The following is a 19,102-nucleotide window of genomic DNA, read 5'->3' as shown; positions in this document are numbered from 1 at the left end:
TCCCATCCCCGCGCGATGTCTTCCTCCCTGTTATTACACGGCTGGCATTCGCCTTCCCCACCAAAACCTTCCTGACGCCGATGCTGTTCGTTATATAGTCTCGCAGTAGGAAGATATTCTTCTCTTTTACATCCCGGCCGTCAGACTGAGACACTCAAATACAACCAACAAGTAGCAGGATATTTCTGACACAGTGGCCACTAAATAGTTAATTATCACATTTAAACGATGTTTACTAAGCTAAGTCCATACCCTATTTAGGATTCACAGATAAAAGAGGTTTTCAGATCAGAAGGAACAACTGTTATCATTTACCTCAATCTTCCGTTACTGATTTTCTGCTCCTAGCCTACCAAAACTATGTTTTAACTGAAGTAGATTTATTACTATTATCCACAAAACCTGAAATTTCATCACAAAATATCTAGAAAATTCAATACATTCCCCCCACCCGCAAAGTTTATCACCCAAGTTATTTCTTTAATATATTTGGTTATCAGATGATGCAAACACATCTGTCTTTTGCAAAAAAAAGAAGCATCAAGAATGGCCACCTTTTCAGCTTTATTATTATTATTGATAGCTCTAATATGTCAGCTTCCAACAGACCTATACTGCTGCCAGGTTTCCTTTTGTGCTCAATATGCTCTAAATTCTTCTTTATCATTCATAACTCCACTGGCTGCAAATTTATCCTAATACTTCCTTTGACCATATTCTACACTTCCTAACTTTAAATTTACATTAATTGCAATCAGCTTCCCTTGTTTTCTTAAATTTGCCTCTTTTTTTTTTTTACAGATATTTTTATTTTTTAAATTAGCATAACTTTCAACTGTTGGATTAAGGCTTTTGGGGAATAGAGGAAGAAGTTAATAGACAGCTTCTGATTAGCATTCGTATTCAGCTATTTTAAATTCTCACTCCGCTGACTCAGCTCAAATATTTTTAAATTTGGGAGATCACTTCTTTAAAGAGCTACTAGACATTATTTGTTAATATACAAACAATGTGCATTACTTAATGCTTGCCTATAAGTAATAATTCTTAGTTTATTAAGATCTCTTTCTCTACCAAGATCAGTGCCTATATAAAATTCCCTTGTTCTGAAAGTGAAATTACAAGTTATGAGATTGTCATCCTTGATTTTGAGGAATTACACTGTCATTCACTGAAATCTACCATCATATCATAGTTTTTCTCCTAATTGTATTAACAGTCTTGCTATTCACTAACTCTGGCTTCACGACTGGTAACAGGCACTAACTACTGCCTTCACCTGCTGTGGCTTTGGTTGTTCGTTCCCAGGCTCATCCCTGCACACATATCACGTTCAACTATTTAATTGTAGCTCCCGCTGTTTAAGATAAGGCCATTGCTTTAAGAAGGTCAGGCAGTGTGAGAATCATTCCTGTGTACCCCTTCACCCTGTCACCCTCCCAGAGCAGTCCCCATTCCCTGTGCCCCCTCAGCCTCCTGCACCAGGAGGAAGCCAAAGTTGCCATGACAAAAGAAGGGAAATAGCCTCAAGGACAACTGTTTAATTTTTTATCCTTCACTACCCACAATGGGTCAGAAAGTTCAGAAACTTCCTGGAAAACACAAAATCTTGAGCACTGTAAATATTGCTGACCCCCAACAGGAGGTTCTGGCAGGGGGACCGACCGCAGAGAGAAAACACCCAAATCCATTGTCACCCACAGTGCCTTTAGCACCCACAGCACTTCCCAGTGTCAAAGTACACCCTCCCAGCAGCCACCAGTTTCCCTGCACTTCCTCCCCACGAACAGCTGCCCTTTCCTGCGGCAAAGCCATGAGATGTTTGCACATCTCAAGGACGCCTTCCTGAGAACTGCCGATTCCTGGATTCGCCCTCTGCTCTTCGCAACACTACCGCTTTTCAGGGGCTTACTTCCCCAGCAGTATTTTGCCTCCAAAAAACAACGCGCCTATCCAAAGTGCCACATGCAACGAAACAGAGACCAGCCTGCCCGTGCTGCTGCAGCGCACCGAGACCAAGAGCTTCCTAAGCATTTCTGCAGAGCACAGCAACCACTTTACCTCCCAAAGTTTCACTTCCCACTTGGGACTGGAAAGTGCTGGAGACCAAACTGCACAACCAGAGTGTTTCAGGCTGGTCCAGCACAAGCAGAGCAGAGTCATCGGCAAATCCACTTTACAGCAAGGCCACAATAGCTGGACCCCACACAGAGGGGCAGGCAAAACGCGCTCCTTGGCCAGCCCAGCGCATGAGTGCATATGCTGGGGACTGTCGTGACACTCATCTGAGGATGGGAATCTGCCTACACCTGGATTTGCCACACTTGCTGCAAGTGCAATTTCCAGGACAGCTTGTTCTTTTCGAGGAGCATGTCTCTTGCCTACTAGATGCCCAGGGAGTTTACTAGTCACCTGGGGGGGGGGGCAAGGGGGGATGGAAGTAGGGACCTCCAATTTGCAATTAGTTCTAGCAGATGAAGTGAAGAGCCACTTGCTATCAAGGTAGGGCAGCAACCTTGCTCTCTCTCCCTTCCACAAGCCAAGGCAAAGGTTAAGAGCGTGTGCATAAGATAGATTGCTCTCTAGTTAATTAAACATTTCCAGATTTGCCCACTTACCTCCAGCTGTCAGCACTGGTATCTACTTTCCTCACAGCAGGATGTGATACAGGGAACAGCTGGGGATAGTTTGTCTCCTGCTGAGGAGTGCTTCTACTGTCTAGGCTTTATGGAAAAATAGAATGATTTCTCAGAGGTCAGCTTTAATAACTGGGATTCCCACAAACCATGGGGAGAATTCAGCTCATGATATTTGGCATGAATATCATGCTCTGTTCCTCAAGCTGCTACTATTTCCATTTCAAATAGCAGGAAACAAATTATCCCGTGGTATTTTTAGGGACAACCAGTGGGAAGAACAGGGGACCAAAGTCTGTTGCAGGGCAAGGGCCTCAAAATAGTGTCTGAATGTGAGAGAAGAAGTATTTCTTAGAGGTTGCAAAGGCAATAAAAAGCAGATTGGGAAAATAGTAAAAGTTAAATATGAACCTAAATGCTTATGGTTAGAAGAGAATGTTGCAAAGGCTGGAGTCTCATCCAGACTTGGAACAAAACAGCAAAGGAGTTTTGCTGGATGAATTGTCTGGCACAGAATCTCATTAATCTAGAAAGTTCAGATTACTTATTGGAAGAAGAGACACAGTGAATCCCAGGGAGAATTAGGCTCAGGAAAGGAAATCCATTTATAAATCACACCATAGTTTCGCCTTCAATTTCTATTTCTTCATTCTTTATTTTTACAAGGTCCTTGACTCAAACAGTTCAAAATATAAGTGACGTGTTTTAGATAAGACAGCATGGGCACACAGTGGTAACAAGGACAAGGGACTGTCATAACAACCCATCCTTCCAACAAGCCCCTGAGCTGCCCTGCCTGCATGCATTATAGAAGGGGCTGCTCCGGAGGCGTTAGACCCTGCCCGACACCGGGTGACTGAGCAGCCTCCCGGGGAAGCCTCCCAAACATCTGCAGAGACCAAGCCCAGGACTGGAACCAGCAAACAGACATTACAGCTTCTCGCCAAGCACGAGCTGCTCTCCATTCCCTGCAAGAAACTGTAAGCAGAAAAGTCCCTGACCTACCCCTATGCTCTTCCACAGCATTTGCTTCCAGGTTTCTGCTCTGGGCCATGTGTCTACAGAAGACGCATAGCAGGGTAGAGAAATTGGAGTTCTCTCCTGTCAAAAGCCAATAAAATGGAGGTTACTTCAGCTGAAAAGCTGGCAAGCTTGTAACACAATCACTCCAGCGAAAGGAGAGATTTCCAATAGGGAAAAGAGCTACCAACTCTTATTGAGATGGTCACAGCCTTTCAGCAACAGGAATGGCCAAACTTGGGCCCCCAAGAAAGGCAGCTACAAGGTCCGCTTCTTCCCTGCTGCTGCGCTGCACTTCTTGGCCTCTTTGAGCCCATCTAGCCTAGCAGTTCTTCTGGCTCCAGGAGGTCCCAAGCTCAAAGCACAGAGCCCTCCCTTCAGTCCCAGGACCCCCAGGCTAGCAGCAGCACTTACAGCAAGTTAGCATAACAAAAGTCTGAGCACAGACTTTTCCTCACGTCTCTTGCAGGACAAGGGGGATTTAAAAGGCTATTTATTAACAGCTCTGGGACAAAGGAGAAAGAGAAAAAACAAATTCATTTATAAATCAGCAAACTTGTGACTTTAATGGTCTCCTTTGTAATTCCTTAAATGTGGCCTGGAGCTGCCTTGGCATCACTTCTTGCGATTCTAAATCAGCAGGACAGCCCTACTTGGGAAGTAAACTCCCAGATAAGAACAGAATAGCCCTGAAGAAGGAAGCTCTAACTTATGCTGTAACCAGGCTTTTCTTGGCTGCTGCTAGGATTTGAGAAGACTGATAGTGGTCAACTTTCTCACCACTAAACATCAAGCAGTGACTCATCTTTGCGTTTACCTCTACAATCCAGGACATTTGCTTTCCTCTGGGGCAAGGTAGAAACAGGATGAAGAGAGGAAACTCATGAGAGAGCCATCTCAATATTATTCAGTATTGGTTAAGCTTTCAGATAGGAATCAAACTGATCCTGAATACTTTGCCAGATTTTTTTCTTCCATAAAATTTCTCCTACCACAAGCAGGGAAGAACAAAGAGAACTAAAACACTGTTCTGTATCAAGTTACCCATAGCAGAGAAGAGCTGAGCTGAAGTTTCCAGCAATTATTGGTACAAAATTCTAACACAGATATGCAATGTCACCATTTTTTAAGTCAGAAACTGGCTGGAACAGAAGTTTTATCGTGTGGATTGAGAGCCATATAAAAGCACAAGGCAACATATCAAGATGACAGGACATTAGAAAAGCAGCATCAAAGCAATCAGTTTATCACTGATATGGATGAAGGACCAAAGACCTCAAATGAAAATGGTAAATTGCACTGTAACTCATTGGGAGGAACTGCACATCCAGAGAGGATAGATAAATAACCCAAGGTATCTATGGAAACCACCATCCTACACAGGAAACGATATGAGATACAACTTGGAAAAATAAGACAAACATGAAAAATTAACTCAAACTTCAGTTATTCATATGGACAATAACACATGTGGAAAACAGGATTTGGTCCCCAAAAGAGATGCACTTGCTCAAGGAGATGTGAAATGTGGAACTAAGGAGTAACAAGCTGAAGGAGAAATAGAAGTTGTAAGGTAATTGTATCCTACAAAGAGAAATCTGTGTGGCTGTCTCCTCAGAGCAGGTGTGGGAGCCCTAGTTTTGAAAACATTTATAAACTGGCTGGCTAGGATCCCACGCCACTTGTATTCAGATGGTTCTCAGCAGTAGGTCTCCTCCTGGGCCATGACCTGCTCACCCTTTGTACAGATACACTGGAAATCACCACACTTCTTGTGGGAACTGGCCTTTGCAAAGGCAAAAGCCTGCTGAGTAGTTGTGGCTTTGCACTTTCCATCATTGAACATGTCTGATACCTTTCCTTGAACTTTTTTGTCCGATATTTTTGCCCCCAAATTTTCAATATTCAGAGAGTCTCTCACAGCCCTGTTTGGGCACAATGACATTTTTGTATCACTGATCATTTTGAAATAGAAAGTTCTTAAGCTCTGTTTAATTTGTCTGAAGCAGCACTATAAACCAGTTATTAGCAAATAAAGGTTCCATATCTCTTCCTCATTTAAGAATAGAGTACAGTTTTTAAACTGTAGTTTTAAAGGAGATTAACGTAACAAATCTCAGGGCAGGACCTTATGGAATAGGAAGGTGATATATATTTTGAAAAATTATTTCAGTCACACTCATTCCTCAGATTTCTCTCATTCGCACTCGCTCACATCCTCATACTCACAAGCTCCAAGCTGCATGCGTCCAGGCAGTCTGGCCACGATCACTTGTGTGCAACATGGGACAAAGGGTGCCAGGTACCAAGTCCTCACTGCATCTCTTGGATTCCTCTTCAGTGGCGACTATGAGATTTTGAATAGGTCTGTCGTCATCTTTAGGAGCTAGGAGTTATTACTGTGAGATTCTTTTGCATCAGTATCTTGCTTACTTCATCCCCAGAGAACCCTGGGCAAAGTCACTGTCCAGTGCCTTTGTTCCCTCATTTCAGCTACTTCTGTGTCTCTGGTCTGTCCTCCTGCTAGCATAGGAGGAGGAAAGGCACTTGGGATGTGCAGCAACCTTGCTGTCATCCTGCTTTTATCAGAGCACGGGCATTCTGCTGATGAGCCATCTGCACAGGGGCCTTATCAGAGCGCAGGCGGTGTGGGCTTGTTGCAAACACCATATTTGCCTGTGTTTACCCAGTTTTACTGCTGTCGGTCACCTCCTTGGTTATCATTGTAGACCATTCTTTTAACGCTCACTGTGTTGTTTCTTCCAGTTCATGCACACACATTTCCATTCATGTTTCATCCAGACCAATCTTGATATTTCTGCTACAAATCTACAATGATGGCACTTAGCTATTACTAGTGAAGCACTCTGTTTTGCCTCAAGTCCTTACATACCCCTCTCCCTCATTGTGGCTTGTTAAAAGCCCTGCAAGTCTGCAGCAGAGCAGAAAAGCTTTGCTCAACACCCACACTGTAGGTTAGCACCATGTAACCTCAAGCCAGATGTGAGAAAGGCTGCTTTATGGGTGCTCAGCTTACAACTACTTGAGAAGTCTGCAGAGAGATTTTACCAATGGCACTATACATATGGGGAGGGGGAACTGGGCAGGGGGGATGGCAACTTCTACTTGCAGTTACAACTGGTCAGCTCCATTTTTTTTGCAGGCTGGCTGCACAGGAACCTTTCCCTCACCCAGAAGAGGGCTGCAATGACCATTGAAATGTCATCAGCTTCACACCTGCCTTCTGCCACTGCAGGCATTATGTGGCTGGAGCTTTGTTTTCTTCCATGCCTTCATCATGGCTGTGAAAAGGCATTTCCTCAGCTTGGTTAGGTTATGGGGGACCCTAATAACAGTCTAACAGCAAGGAAGCAGATTTTTAGGGCAACTAGCCTGGGCTGTGGTCCTGCAAGATGCTCCGCTGCTTGAATGTGGCCAGGTCTTCTGCATGGAGCTCCCAGCAGATCATGCATGAACCCAGTGAGGCTGGAGTAGCTCAAGTAACTAGAGGGCCAATCTGTTGAAATTAGACACCACTTAAATCTGACAGAAGAACAGTGCAGCCTGTCCCTGGGTGTCACTACCAGACTTAGCACAAAGGATTTTAAAACAGTTTACGCCCAGGGTCTTACAGTGCCAATGGTGAGCTGGAGCTGTTTGTAGCCTGTCACATGGTGAGCAGCTCCCTGTGACAGTACAAGCTGAAACCATCGTCACTAATGTAGTCCAGATTTGCTTGTGCTCCCATAACCAAAATCACACAGCAGTGCTAGCATTAGTATCAGCTTCCCCATAAAACTTCTGGTGAGACAGGATAGCTGCAATTATTCTTCAGCAGAACCGCAAGTCTCACAAAGAGGCTTTTTTGTCCACAGAAAATTTTCTCACGCTTATGTCACAACCTTATGATTCCAGCCTTCTCTTAACAGATACACAGTGAGCAAGGCTAGGATTATCTCACATCATTCCCACTACTCCCAGGGTCCCCCTGCCTTTGTGGCTTTCACAACTGGCACCATCTTTCAGCAGTGCTGCCTGCCCAGAACATAAGGGGAGCTAATAACAAATAGGTAACGCCAATCATCATACTTGACTTTGTGTGTTGAATCTCAGCCTTTCCCTGATAATATATCATAGCACTTAAATTCGTCCCAGTGCTTTCCATCCATATATTGCCAAGTAGTTTATCAGTAGTTTAGTCAGCATCATTATCCCCATTGAACAGATCGCAAAAACATGCAAAAGCATGTTTGGAAAGACAGTAACCCAGCCCACTGCCCTGTCCACCAGGCCATCTCATCCACTTGCCTGTGAAGCTCTCACAAACCGAGTCTCGCAGCATGTTCCCTCCCACACACACATGGCTCCCAGGGTCTAGGGGAAGGAGCAGCATGCTTCAAGTACACCTACTCTTAAATTTATCTTCTGCTGTTTTGATTTATTCTCTCTAGTGTTATGCTAGACTAATAGCAGTTTAGAGACTATTGGTCTAATAAAGTACACATATGACTCATGCTAGATTTATGAAGTTCTGTTACAACTTTAAAAACATGGGAAAAATGAAAAATGTCATTTAGGTTTGAGGAAAAGCGCTGATAATCAGAGACAGCAGAGCCCCATAGTGGGAAGGAATGCATTCACTGCGTTTCCTTTTCAAAGTCTAACTTCAAGGATGGAGGGAGGAAAGAACAGTAGAGTAAAGGCAGCTACTACTTTATAAAAGAGCTATGGGCTATCTAACAACAGGCCTGCTGTGTTATATGTAATCACTATGAAATGCTAAGTAAACCTAAAGACTAACTGCTACACCACAACAAAAATTCCTGGGACATGGTTTGCAATATATTATCATGCAAGTTTATGGTTACAGCTTCCTGAGAAGTAAACAGGTAGGAAAGGCTCTCCAAGATCCCTATTTACAGAAGTGTATCTATTCCCAGCAAGGCTTATGGGATCCACTTCACATTCTCATGGTTCCCAAGAGGTCACAACACAAAGTCGTCCTTAAATTAGCAGAGAAATTACTAGTCTCTTAAGCTGAGACATGCTTTGTAACTGAAAAAGCAACTGTAAAATTACTGCCTTTAATAAGGAGTTCATAGCATGTGCCAGGTTTTGATGTAAAACTTTGTATTTTTAAGAGGAAGTGCAAAGGCTCAGTTTCACAATTGGCTTAAACTCATTTGTTCGCCTTGCTATGAAAACATGCTACCCTACCTCTCTCTTTCTTTAGCCATGGTTCTACCTTGCACTTGTACAAATGCAGATGCTTCTTTTCTTTAATGYGTTTTTCTCCCCCACCTCCCCGAGCTACTCTTCAGACAGGTCAGATCTGATGAGGCTGACACAAAGYCACATGAGTGCTAATGAAGTCAGGAGAGCACACGCGTGGGAAAGGAGTGGTGGTGGTGTGCGGGTGGGGGAGGTTGGACTGCTCTGTTCAATAGGCTGGGTAGACAGCTTAACCCAACYGTGTGTTAAACCACTGAAATCATCTTTAAACTTGTGACTGATTAATTTCAGAACAAAGTCTTAATTCTCTCTGGCTAATGAAAGAATAAGTCCTACAAAATATTATTGGATTTTTTTTTTCTTTATGGCTTCCATGCTTTTCTTTCATAACAGTGTTTTCAAGTTCTGTAAACAAGAACCTGACTGCTTGCTTTACTAGAATAAAGTTCTTTTCAGCTTAAGCTGGTTTAATGTTTACTGCAGTCTCAGAGCTGACAAACAGTTTGCTTCCTATATTATTTCAGCAAAGCACCACTAAATAAATAGAAGCTGCAGATCAGCCTATCAGGCACATGCACTCGAGGCAAAATTGCCCATTTCCAGCGTTTCCCACGAAGCTGCTAGAGCCAGCAGCTGAGGGCTGATCTTGGCCAAAGCAGATATCCTCCCTGGCAAGGGCTGCCCAGCACCGCTCTCGCAAAGAGCAGCTGGAGAGGGGGCACTTTCTAGGTGAGGAACGAATCCCATTTGGTTGCCCCTTCCCACTGCCCATGCTGTGCTCTGCGTACTGCTCTGCCTTCCCTCCTGTTTTGTTCTGACTCCCTGAGCTCTGCCACAGGGCACAGATACTGCTATTGCATCAGCTGCGCTGCAGAGGCCCCCAAATCCACTTCATTCCTCACTTTGGGAGGCTCCGTCCCCTCCTTGCCAAGGCCAGGGAGGATTGCGCACAGAGGCTGCTCCCTCCCCTTCCCCCTCGGCAGTGTCACTATTAGTTAACATTTAGAAACCACAACAGCCTTAACGGCAGTTCCCGCTCAGGAGCCCTCCAAGCAGAGCGCGAAAACATTGCAAACCAACACAAAGGGGTAAAAGTGGTTTCTACATCTGGGGCTGCTGATTCACCTTCTCCAGGCAGCATGCAAAGCTCAAAGGCCAGTTACGGTTTGAGCTTTTGCTGAGAAGCTGCAGATAGTTAATGAAAAAACAAGCTACTTCTCGTTCCTCTGTAAAAATAGGTCAATTTTCTTTTCATTCTCTTCCCCAAGAAAGACCCTATATGATCAGGACAGAGATTCTCAAGAGGAACAAAAAACAAAGGGGACAATATAAGTTCAGCTAGGATCCTTTAACAACTTCTTCTGTGAAGCAAAAAATGCTTGATCAAAGGTGCAAGTTTCAGTCCATAAACTGTCCAACCATTGTGCAAGGGTTACTTTTGGGCAGAAGAGGCACAGTCCACAGCTAGATGAAGGTCACAAGGGACAACAGGACAGCATGGATCAGATTGATGGGCATGAATCTTCACATACTGGAAGCTTAACTGCTGCCTACAAAACATGTTGGCATTACAAGGGGGATTTCAAAGGTAGTTTGAAGGCAGACAGTGAGGCAGCTCTGCAGATTCTCATCGGAAGTTCCTCCTGGGCTCCTCCATGGGAGGACCCAGGGAGCAAGAGCCCCAAAGGACTCATTTAAGAGCTATAACAGGTAGAGGGCAGAGGCTGGTAGCATTGCAGACACTGGCTGAGTACTGACGGAGGACTGACAGCAGTGACCAGGCTGCTGCACACTGTCTGTGCAGGCCTTGAGCATGAAGAGGAGAAGCGGCATGAAGCCAATGCCATAAAGCAGGAGACAGAGGGGTGCAGAGCAGAAAGGGAGATGGGGCCAGAAGAACAAGCTGGAAAACTGATCTTTTCGGCAGCGTTTGGGAGGAGTGAGTGTGTGAGAGGACCCGAGCAGATGAATTTGTTCAGTGTACACTTAGCCGACTGTGTTCCCTTCCATCTGGTTACTCACGCTTTTTCCTTTAACTCATTTCTGAATTTGTACTGCTAATGCAGCACTGTTACAGAGCACAGCGCTGTTTTTGTGTCACTCCTTGTCTTACAACGAAGTTCCGAGCAACTTTCAACCCTTGCCTCCTCCTGTTCTCTCGCTTCAACTGGTGTTGGCATTCAAGCAGCTGCAATGAACCAGATAAGCAGAAAATTATTCCAGGAAAAAAAGAAAAAAGGCTGGGGACAAGGTCAAGCTTCCTCTCTCCCCTTTTTTAACAGCATAGACTGATGTCAAGTTAAACCAACTGTGGAAGAAGAGCCTTTGGCTCTGCTGCTCCACACGAATGCACATTGGCAACAGCTCTGTGGATAAGAAACTCCACGATGCAGCACCTGCCATAAACCTTCAACTATACTCAGGGAAGTTTCCACAGAGTGGAGAGATGAAGCTAGTTCTCACATCTAGCTGATAAAAAGGTAAGCAAATATAGTGTAAGAAATGGTCCCATCTAACATCTTCCAGAGAAGCAGCCTAGGTGTTTCTCTTGGGAATATACTGCAGAATTTTATGGTTCAGTTTCATTGGTCTCAAGCAATAGTAATCCCTTATGGGCTGGCTCCTCCCCAGAGTCACCTCAGAACGATGATTCTAGTTTGACCTAAAGCTCAGCCTAAACATTTCTGTCCTTAAACACATCCACTGCTCTTCATCATTCCAACAGCCTTAAACAAATCAGTTCCAAGCTGAGAACCTGACTTGTATCTCAACTCCAGTCAAATTGGATGCAACTCCATGGTACACAGTCAGTGTGCACAACAAGAGAATTAGGACTAGCAAGACGGTACAAAATACCTAGTGTGTGTGCACGCACACACGTGTGTGTTGTGGGGGGTAACTCCAAAGATGGGTTTGCTCATTGCTTTCAAGCCCACCGGTGCTCCAGGTGCAAAGGTGTCTTGGGAAAAGAAGGAATGTGACCAAGCCTGATATTTTCACGCCATGCTAAGCCAGCTATGCAATTTAGGAAAGGCCACAAGAGCTATCAATTTTTAGTGTTTGTAACCTTTCCCTTTTCAGGTGTCCAGCCTCTTAAATTTATTCCTTTTCTTCTAGGAAATGCTTGAATGTTTTCTAAGTTTTTCTGGTAATTACCAGCCAGAAAGCAAACACAGGTTGCAGTGGTCACAACACAGCTGACCAGAGAATAGCTTTCCCCCTCTGCCATGCATCCATTGTATATACCATTTAAGATAGCCATAACTCATAGCTTTTTTTGCTATCAATACATACGCATATTTTTTCCAGACAACATTGTCCAGAAACCTTTTTCCCTCTCTATTCAGTATTCGAATGTCCAGCTTTCTTCCCCAAAGTTGCATTAGCCATGCTTTCGCAAGCTGGCTTGAAGCCTATTATTTGCTCTTTACGTTTCCAACCACTCTTGGCTTCCCTAGACTTTTTCCTCTGACTTAATTGGTATTTGCACTGGTTCTTGCAGTGCTGATAAACTCCATCTGTAAATCAGCAGTCATTTTATATTTTCTGGATCATTACTGAAAATGGTTAATACCATCAGGCCTCTTGCATAACACCTCTGAAAACAGCTGTTGAATGACAATTTCCTTTTGACAACTGTTTATGAGGCCAGTCTGTTATCCAGGTCTTAATTCATTTAGTTCATTCTTTAGCGGAGAGTCACAGGGAGACTTTTGTAGTCAGAATAAAATCAGAAATGCATCTATTGCTTTGGAGAGGCTTAAACATGAGAGGTATTAATATCTACTCTTCTCAACGACATTCATTATCTCTGAAAAATAAAACAAGCAGATATGAAGTCAGAAGATAGGCCAGGTAATGGACTGTCTGCACCAGCCTTCCCTGTTGTAGGCTCGTAATTCATCCTGGGTATCAAACGCCAGCCAGGGAGATGTCTTGTTCCGTTTCCCCTTCTGTGAGGAGGCTGCTAGTCATTAGAGAAGTCAGGGTCTAGAAGTCTTTTAGCTTACAGCCTCAATTTATTCGTGGGCAGTTGATATTCCCTTGATATTTTTTTTTTAATGAAATTTTTTTTTCTAAAACTCCAGTGAGCCTCCAGCCTTCTTCAGAGAAATAGATCAAGCAGCAGATGTTAAAGGTGATAACATACATAAGACAAAACACAGCCTGGTTTTAGCAAAGAAGAGTCATGCTAGGCTTGTTTGATATCTATTTTTTAAGTCAGCTGACTTCATAAAGAGGAGGAATATAGACTTCAAGAAAGCAAGGACAAACAAAAATGTCTGGAAGTACTTGGAATGCTTTCCCCCTTTTAAATACATACAATATTTGCTATTCTCTAGCCATTGAGTACCCAAACCAAAGGGAACATATTCCTTAAAGTACATGTTGCCAACAGACTCTTATAGACTCAATCATTATCCCCGTGTGGAGATAAATATGCTCACTTGAGGGGATCACATTACATCACAGGTCTGCTTCCATGTTGGATGAATAATTTCCTTTCCTATACATTCATTCCTATTATCCATTTTGCCAGTTCTACCCATTTCCACAATAGCATTATTCTGAAAACTGCTTTGACAAGTGTCTAAACAAAAGAAAATAAAAAAGCCCCAGCTGTTAAGACTTGATCAGTGGGGAAACTTGCCTAACAATTTAGGCAGAACTGATGTCAAACTAATTTGGCAGTAGTTCTCTGGGCTACCCATAATCACACTGCTGGAGCATTGGATCAACACTAGCATCCTTCCAGCTGTCTGATTTTCCTGGTGTTCTACTCCAGTCTATTGAAAACTATCGTCACTGAGCATAGATATCCTCAGTAAGTATTTGGTGCATTTAATCTCAAATAGTTATAAAACTTTTATTCCTAAGAAATGTTAATCAAGAAAACTGGCTACTTAGTCACAATACTACCATAAAATATTCCTTCGTATCTGAATTCATCTTATATTTTTTCCAAATTTGGAAAAAATATTTAGCAAGCATTTCTGTGTTTTTTCCAGTCGTCATTAAAATCTTACCCTCTCCACTTCCATAACGATTATGCAATTGCTAGATATGTTTTGTTCCTAACACACATAGAACGTCTCCTTTGAATTGTGCTTGGTCCTGCTAACTTTAGATTTTCCCCTAACATCTTTATTTTCTCTAAATAATCTTCCACAATTCACAGCTTGTATTTTGTATCAGATTTCCTGTTTTTCCACTTTTTTCATTTCCTCTTTTTCCACTTCCTTCGCATTTGCTTATTTTAACTTCTATTTGTTGCTTTCACTGCTCCAATGAACTAGCCAAAGTCATTCTCGTTCTTGTTTCTGGAGCACTAGTCAGCATGTGTTCTTTAAATTCTCAGTCTTCATTCATGTTTCTTCACCTACATTTCTTCCCTCAGATTTTGCTTTATTACTGGAACTAGCATTGCCTATCCATACGGGAACAATCACTGGTCCATAAAGAGCAGCCATCTGACAGACTAGCTATTAATTCATCATCACCTATATAAAGCTCCAAAATGGAGTTCTCTCTTGTTCAATTTTACATAAAATAACCTTTTATGTTAAAAAAAATTGTATGTTTTTAAAAGGTATACTACTCTTTACTGCTGTCTGCATAAAACCAGTATCATGTTTCCCCCAGACTGAAGTTCCCCACACTTACACATAGTTTTTAAACTGTGTCACACTTTCTACCCAAGAAACTCTTCATACTGGTCACTGACATAAGCCGTTCCTACAGAGGAACGGCTCCAAGCAGAATTTCTTCCTTGGCCGTGTTACCATACTAATCCAGATTACCATCAGTTCTACCTAGAATCAGTATCAAAAAATACTGGCTTTCTAAAGTTGAAGAGTAGCATTTCAAAACTGCGTGTTACAATCACTGCGGACAAAATTCTCAGGGGGACAACAGGCCTGTTTGTCCTTCACTGTAACTCTCCTGAATAATTCCTTTTCGTTGACAGGACATGCCCTCAGCGTGCACTTCTGACTCATTTCAAGGTGAAAACTTTCCTACTGGCTGGTAGATACCATCTGTCCTGGGCTCCCCTGTGTCGTAAGTATTGACTGCTGCCCCTGAAAGACATACCGTGCTTTTTTTTTTTTTTTTTTAAAAAGAAACTGCCTCATGTTTTCTTCTCCCACACGCTAAAAATGCATCTTTTTGCCATTTGTTGCACCAGTTTTAATTAGGTCCTTGCAAGACAACTTGCATTTTCTGCAATTCAGCCCAATCTGCCACCATCACCACTTCTTCCAGAATTAGCTTGGTATTAACTGGTAGTTCCCTTCCAGCTTTTTGTTCAAAATTCCAGTTTCTAAGTGAAGGCTTATTTGGTCCTCTTTGCTAAATCACAGTTCTCATCCTCTAAGTTTTTTTTCTGTGATTCCTCACCTCACTAGCAAAGGCTTCTCCTTTCACGCATTACATTTCCTTTTTGGAATGAAATTTTTTAAAGACCAGTTTCAAAGCTATTCTTATCTCCCTCCTCAGAAGAGGCAAATTATTCCTAAATATTTCCAGCTTCACTCATGACCTCACAAATTAATGAGCTAGCCTCCCACTTCTGCCAGTCTTTGCTTTAAGTTTTGATGCAGGTCAGACTGAGAAAACACTTCAAGCACCATTCATTACATTGCATGAAGTCGAAAACTTGAGGGACGAACGGAAGGAGAGGTGTAGTTTGCCATTTTATTTTGCTTATTCTGAGAAAAAAACCAAACACCTTTTGATACCCTGTTGTATTAACAATGATAAGTGAGAGTTACTTGCTCCTAATACTGAACAAGAAACTACCAAAATACTGAAAAGTTAACCAGCCATTAAATTGAGAGAGAAGCTTAGGGATAAGTTTGTGCCCAGACCCTTTTCCAGTTTACTACTACTTGCCTGAGTTCCTGCTTTGTATTTAAGAGCCACACAAAGAGCCTCCCGTTGCTGGTAGCACAGAAGGGATGCACGTATTGCAGAAGTTGCTGTAAGCAGGGTGTAAGACACCCAGAAAGCCAACAGCAGATTCTAAACTAGGAAACGTTTCTGCCAAGTGCTAAGCGTGACAAGTGCTCTTACGTTTCGTGCTATGTGCACCATGCCAGCTGATTATAAAAGGCAAGCTCTGGCACAAGATGCATATCTCGTAGGAAAAGACTACCACGCAGCAAGTATCTTTAGCTGATGCGAGTGCCCCAGGATCCCCAGGGCTGCAGCTCGCAGGGTGCCCGGGGGCATCCTCCTCCCCCCTCGGGAGAGCGCTTGCCCTCCTCATCCCTTGCAGCTCCGACCCCAAGCATCGAGAGCCCCCGCACAGCGAGTCCTCAAGGCTATCACCTTCCAGCTGGGTTTCCTAACAGCCCGTACWCCCACGGAGAGTTTGGGGTTTTTTTTTTTCCCCCTTCTCTTTTACCGAAGTGCTTTTCTCTGTGCCCTGGGGCTCGGCTCAGCCCTCCTGGCACCGCTGCCGCAGCCCCGCTGAGCAGCCGCCAGCCGCGCCGGCTCCTCGCTCCGCGCCGGGGAATCCCGCGGACTGACGCGGCCAAACTTCCGCGGGACGCCCCGGCCCGCGGAGCCGCCGCGCACGGGAAGCGCCCTCCGCCCGGCTCCGCGGCCCCCCGCGCCCCCGCCGCACGCTCGGGGTCCGCCGACCCCAAAGGGCGCGGGCAGCCGGGCCCCCAGGGCGCTTTACTGAAGCGGGTTTTTGCGCGGGGCGGGACTGCGGCAGGCTGCAGCGGCGCGGAGCGCGGCGAGACCCCCGCGCCGCCTCCGCGGAGCGCGGCTGCGCCGCCAGCGCAGCGCAGCGCCGGGCGCCGCGGGCGCCCCCGGAGCTCGGCGCGCAGGGATGCTGGCTCCGGGCGGCCCCGAGAGATCCCCACCTCCGCCCTCCTCGCCCAAGGTCAAGGCTGGTGTTTAAAGCAGTGATTCGCTGCTGTCCTCACCCTTTGGCTCGTCCATCGGTGCCAGCGCTCGCTCCCTCCTCTCTCCCCCTCCTCCTTGCTCAGCTTCTGCCGGCTCCGAGCTGCCTCAGCGAGAGGTGCACATGAAACTGGGCGCTTTAATGGTCCATGGCTGTGGGAGGGGTTAGTTTAACTCTACATGGCTTGGAACTGATCCAGCTTGAACTGACCTACGGCTCTCCTTCAAGCAGAAATTACCTCGGAGCAGCATTATCGGTGCCCGGGGCTCCTCAGCGTCTGTCCAGATGGTCCTGCAGCAGCGGGGTTAGCAGCTCGTGTGCCCCGGGTAACCTGGCTAACACCGGAATAGCCTCCGTTTGCTCCTTCGGGGCTGTAATCTGAAGCAGGATTGCATCCCTGTCTCAGAGGGAAATGGCATTTTGGCTGCAGAAAGCAATTTGTCAGTCTTCAAAGTCACACAACACTGAGCAGATTGCCTTAGCTCCAGTGGGGTACATGGAAAGAAGAACCAGCCTCAGAAGAGATAACCCTCTTCATTTCCAGATAGGAGGTCCAGCTCACAGGAGGGGGAAAAAAAAAGATAARTTTGCAATAATTGCTGACAAGTCACCTCCCTGTGTCTACCTGCCCCACAGAATGAGTTCTCCCCCCTTGCTGCAGCTCATGAGAAGCACCACAAAAGACAGCTTCTTTTAGCTACTTGCCAGGAAAGTCCAGAGGCAGCCACCTACACCTTGCAGTGATCCCCCCCTTGTCCCCAGTGCCTGCAATCTCCCCTGATCAGTTCTGCACCATCCTGGGCAGACCCCCCCATGAATGAGACATATGAGACAGCCCTGGATGAGCAACTTTCTCTATAGCTTCTTGCGTCCAAGCTTCTTCCTGGCACCATCTGTCCCCCTTCACCCCAGCTTTGGACTGGTTAGCCTCCCACTCCAAAGGGAGCCACCCACCACCGTGCTCCTTCACCTCCTTTTTCAAGCAGTGGCCTTCAGCTTCCCAGCCCTTAGGGCTCTTCCACTCACCCCAAGACTTCCCCAATGCTTGCCCAGAGAAGAAGATGCTGGAGCACAGTCCACCACCAGTAGCCAGCTGCCAATGCCCTGCCTGTGGCAGAGCCAGCTGCCCTGTTACATGGACTTGGCTTCGCTTTTACTGACTCATCTTCTTGCTCCTGGAGACTCCTGTTTGCACCTTACCTTGCCCACTGGCATGCCACCACAGCCTACCGCCTGCCAGCTCCATGTCAACCAGCTGCTTCCCGAGAGATTGCCACAAGGAGAAGCCCCATGGCGAAGAGTTTTCTTTCTCTCGGTGGAGAGAGACAGGCAGATCACAGTCCCTGCAGGCCAAGACCAGGACATGAATAGCACATCCAGGATCAGGGCTAGTATCTGGATGAGGCCTTCATGAAGATGACGATCTGACACTGTAGTTCCCTCTGATGGTGAAGTCTTTCACAACTGTTTTTCTGCTTGCTGCAATATCTCTAGATACTCCTTCAATTCTCTTCAAATTCCTTTAATAAACTCCCATCTGCTGCCTTCATTACAAAAGGAACTGCTCTTTCTTATTTACAAACATAAAATTGACCAAGTTTGCATTACTGTAATCTGATAAGATGATGCTCGGGGTTATAATCTTCCCAGGAAAAGGGAAATAGGAATCTACATCAAAATAAAGGTCTACATAAAAATGGAGGCATTTTTGAGTTTTGGGATTTTTTTTTTGAAGTATTGACAGCCTCCCAGTCAAAGCCTTAAGAAGCGGTATTTCAGCAGACAAAACTGAAGCTGGACTGTAGATGGTATTTGTCACCTTCTTATTCAGAAAGATTGGCCCTCAGCAGCTCAAGAGAGAACCGACATTGCTCCAGTGAAAACATGGCAACATTTTTAAAGGGTTTAACATGGCAGAAGTAATTATGTCAGTCACCCTGACATCAGTCATAAAAGTAAGGGTGCAACTGATACAAGGCTGAATTAATACATACAATTTAAACTCTCCAAGATAATTAATACCAATAGATTTGTAGAAAATATCACAAATTTAGAGAAAAATATTTATCTCTCCATATCTTTTCAGATTGAGAAAACATACCAATCATACACTTCTTCAAAGATACTTGCTAGAACAGTGTCATCACAACAAATAAAGCAGAACTATATAAAATCAATATACCATATGTTAAATGAATTAAACCTAGCTGAATGGTAATTTTTAAAATACAGTTAGACTCTGGGACTGATTCAGACAGCTGTGTTTAGACTTACTGGCTCTGTACCTGGACACTCATGA

General features: G+C 44.7%; 1 protein-coding gene and 1 long non-coding RNA gene across 5 annotated transcripts in view; one reads left to right on the top strand and one right to left on the bottom strand.

The window, feature by feature from the left end:
- Nucleotides 1-16,954, bottom strand: part of ENTPD1 (ectonucleoside triphosphate diphosphohydrolase 1) — a 33,376-nt gene extending 16,422 nt beyond the window's left edge. The window contains exons 1-2 of one of the 3 annotated variants that reach the window (XM_026061949.1): nt 5,886-6,263; nt 2,619-2,723 (exon numbers count right to left, since the gene is read on the bottom strand). Coding sequence is in view for 2 of the 3 variants with exons in the window: in XM_026061948.1 (XP_025917733.1) it covers nt 16,826-16,841 (16 nt within the window). In the remaining variant the exon portion in view is untranslated. Of the gene's footprint in view, nt 1-2,618; nt 2,724-5,885; nt 6,264-16,825 lie in introns of those variants that run through there. The other 2 variants (XM_026061948.1, XM_026061947.1) reach the window with 2 other exon arrangements.
- On the top strand, nt 9,529-18,504 carry LOC112964191. Of its 2 annotated transcripts, XR_003252891.1 has the most exons (4): nt 9,529-9,617; nt 11,171-11,368; nt 14,857-14,948; nt 17,035-18,504. It is a non-coding gene; the product is annotated as an uncharacterized LOC112964191 (long non-coding RNA). The 2 variants fall into 2 exon arrangements; XR_003252890.1 differs by lacking the exon at nt 9,529-9,617 and having other exon boundaries at nt 11,119-11,368.
- Nucleotides 18,505-19,102: the final 598 nt, after the last annotated feature.

This window comes from Apteryx rowi, unplaced genomic scaffold, assembly GCF_003343035.1.
Source record: "Apteryx rowi isolate R43461 unplaced genomic scaffold, aptRow1 scaffold_188, whole genome shotgun sequence".
Classification (NCBI taxonomy): Eukaryota; Metazoa; Chordata; class Aves; order Apterygiformes; family Apterygidae; genus Apteryx; species Apteryx rowi.
The sequence above is the reverse complement of the archived record's forward strand: the minus strand, read 5'-3'. Positions and strand labels throughout refer to the sequence as shown.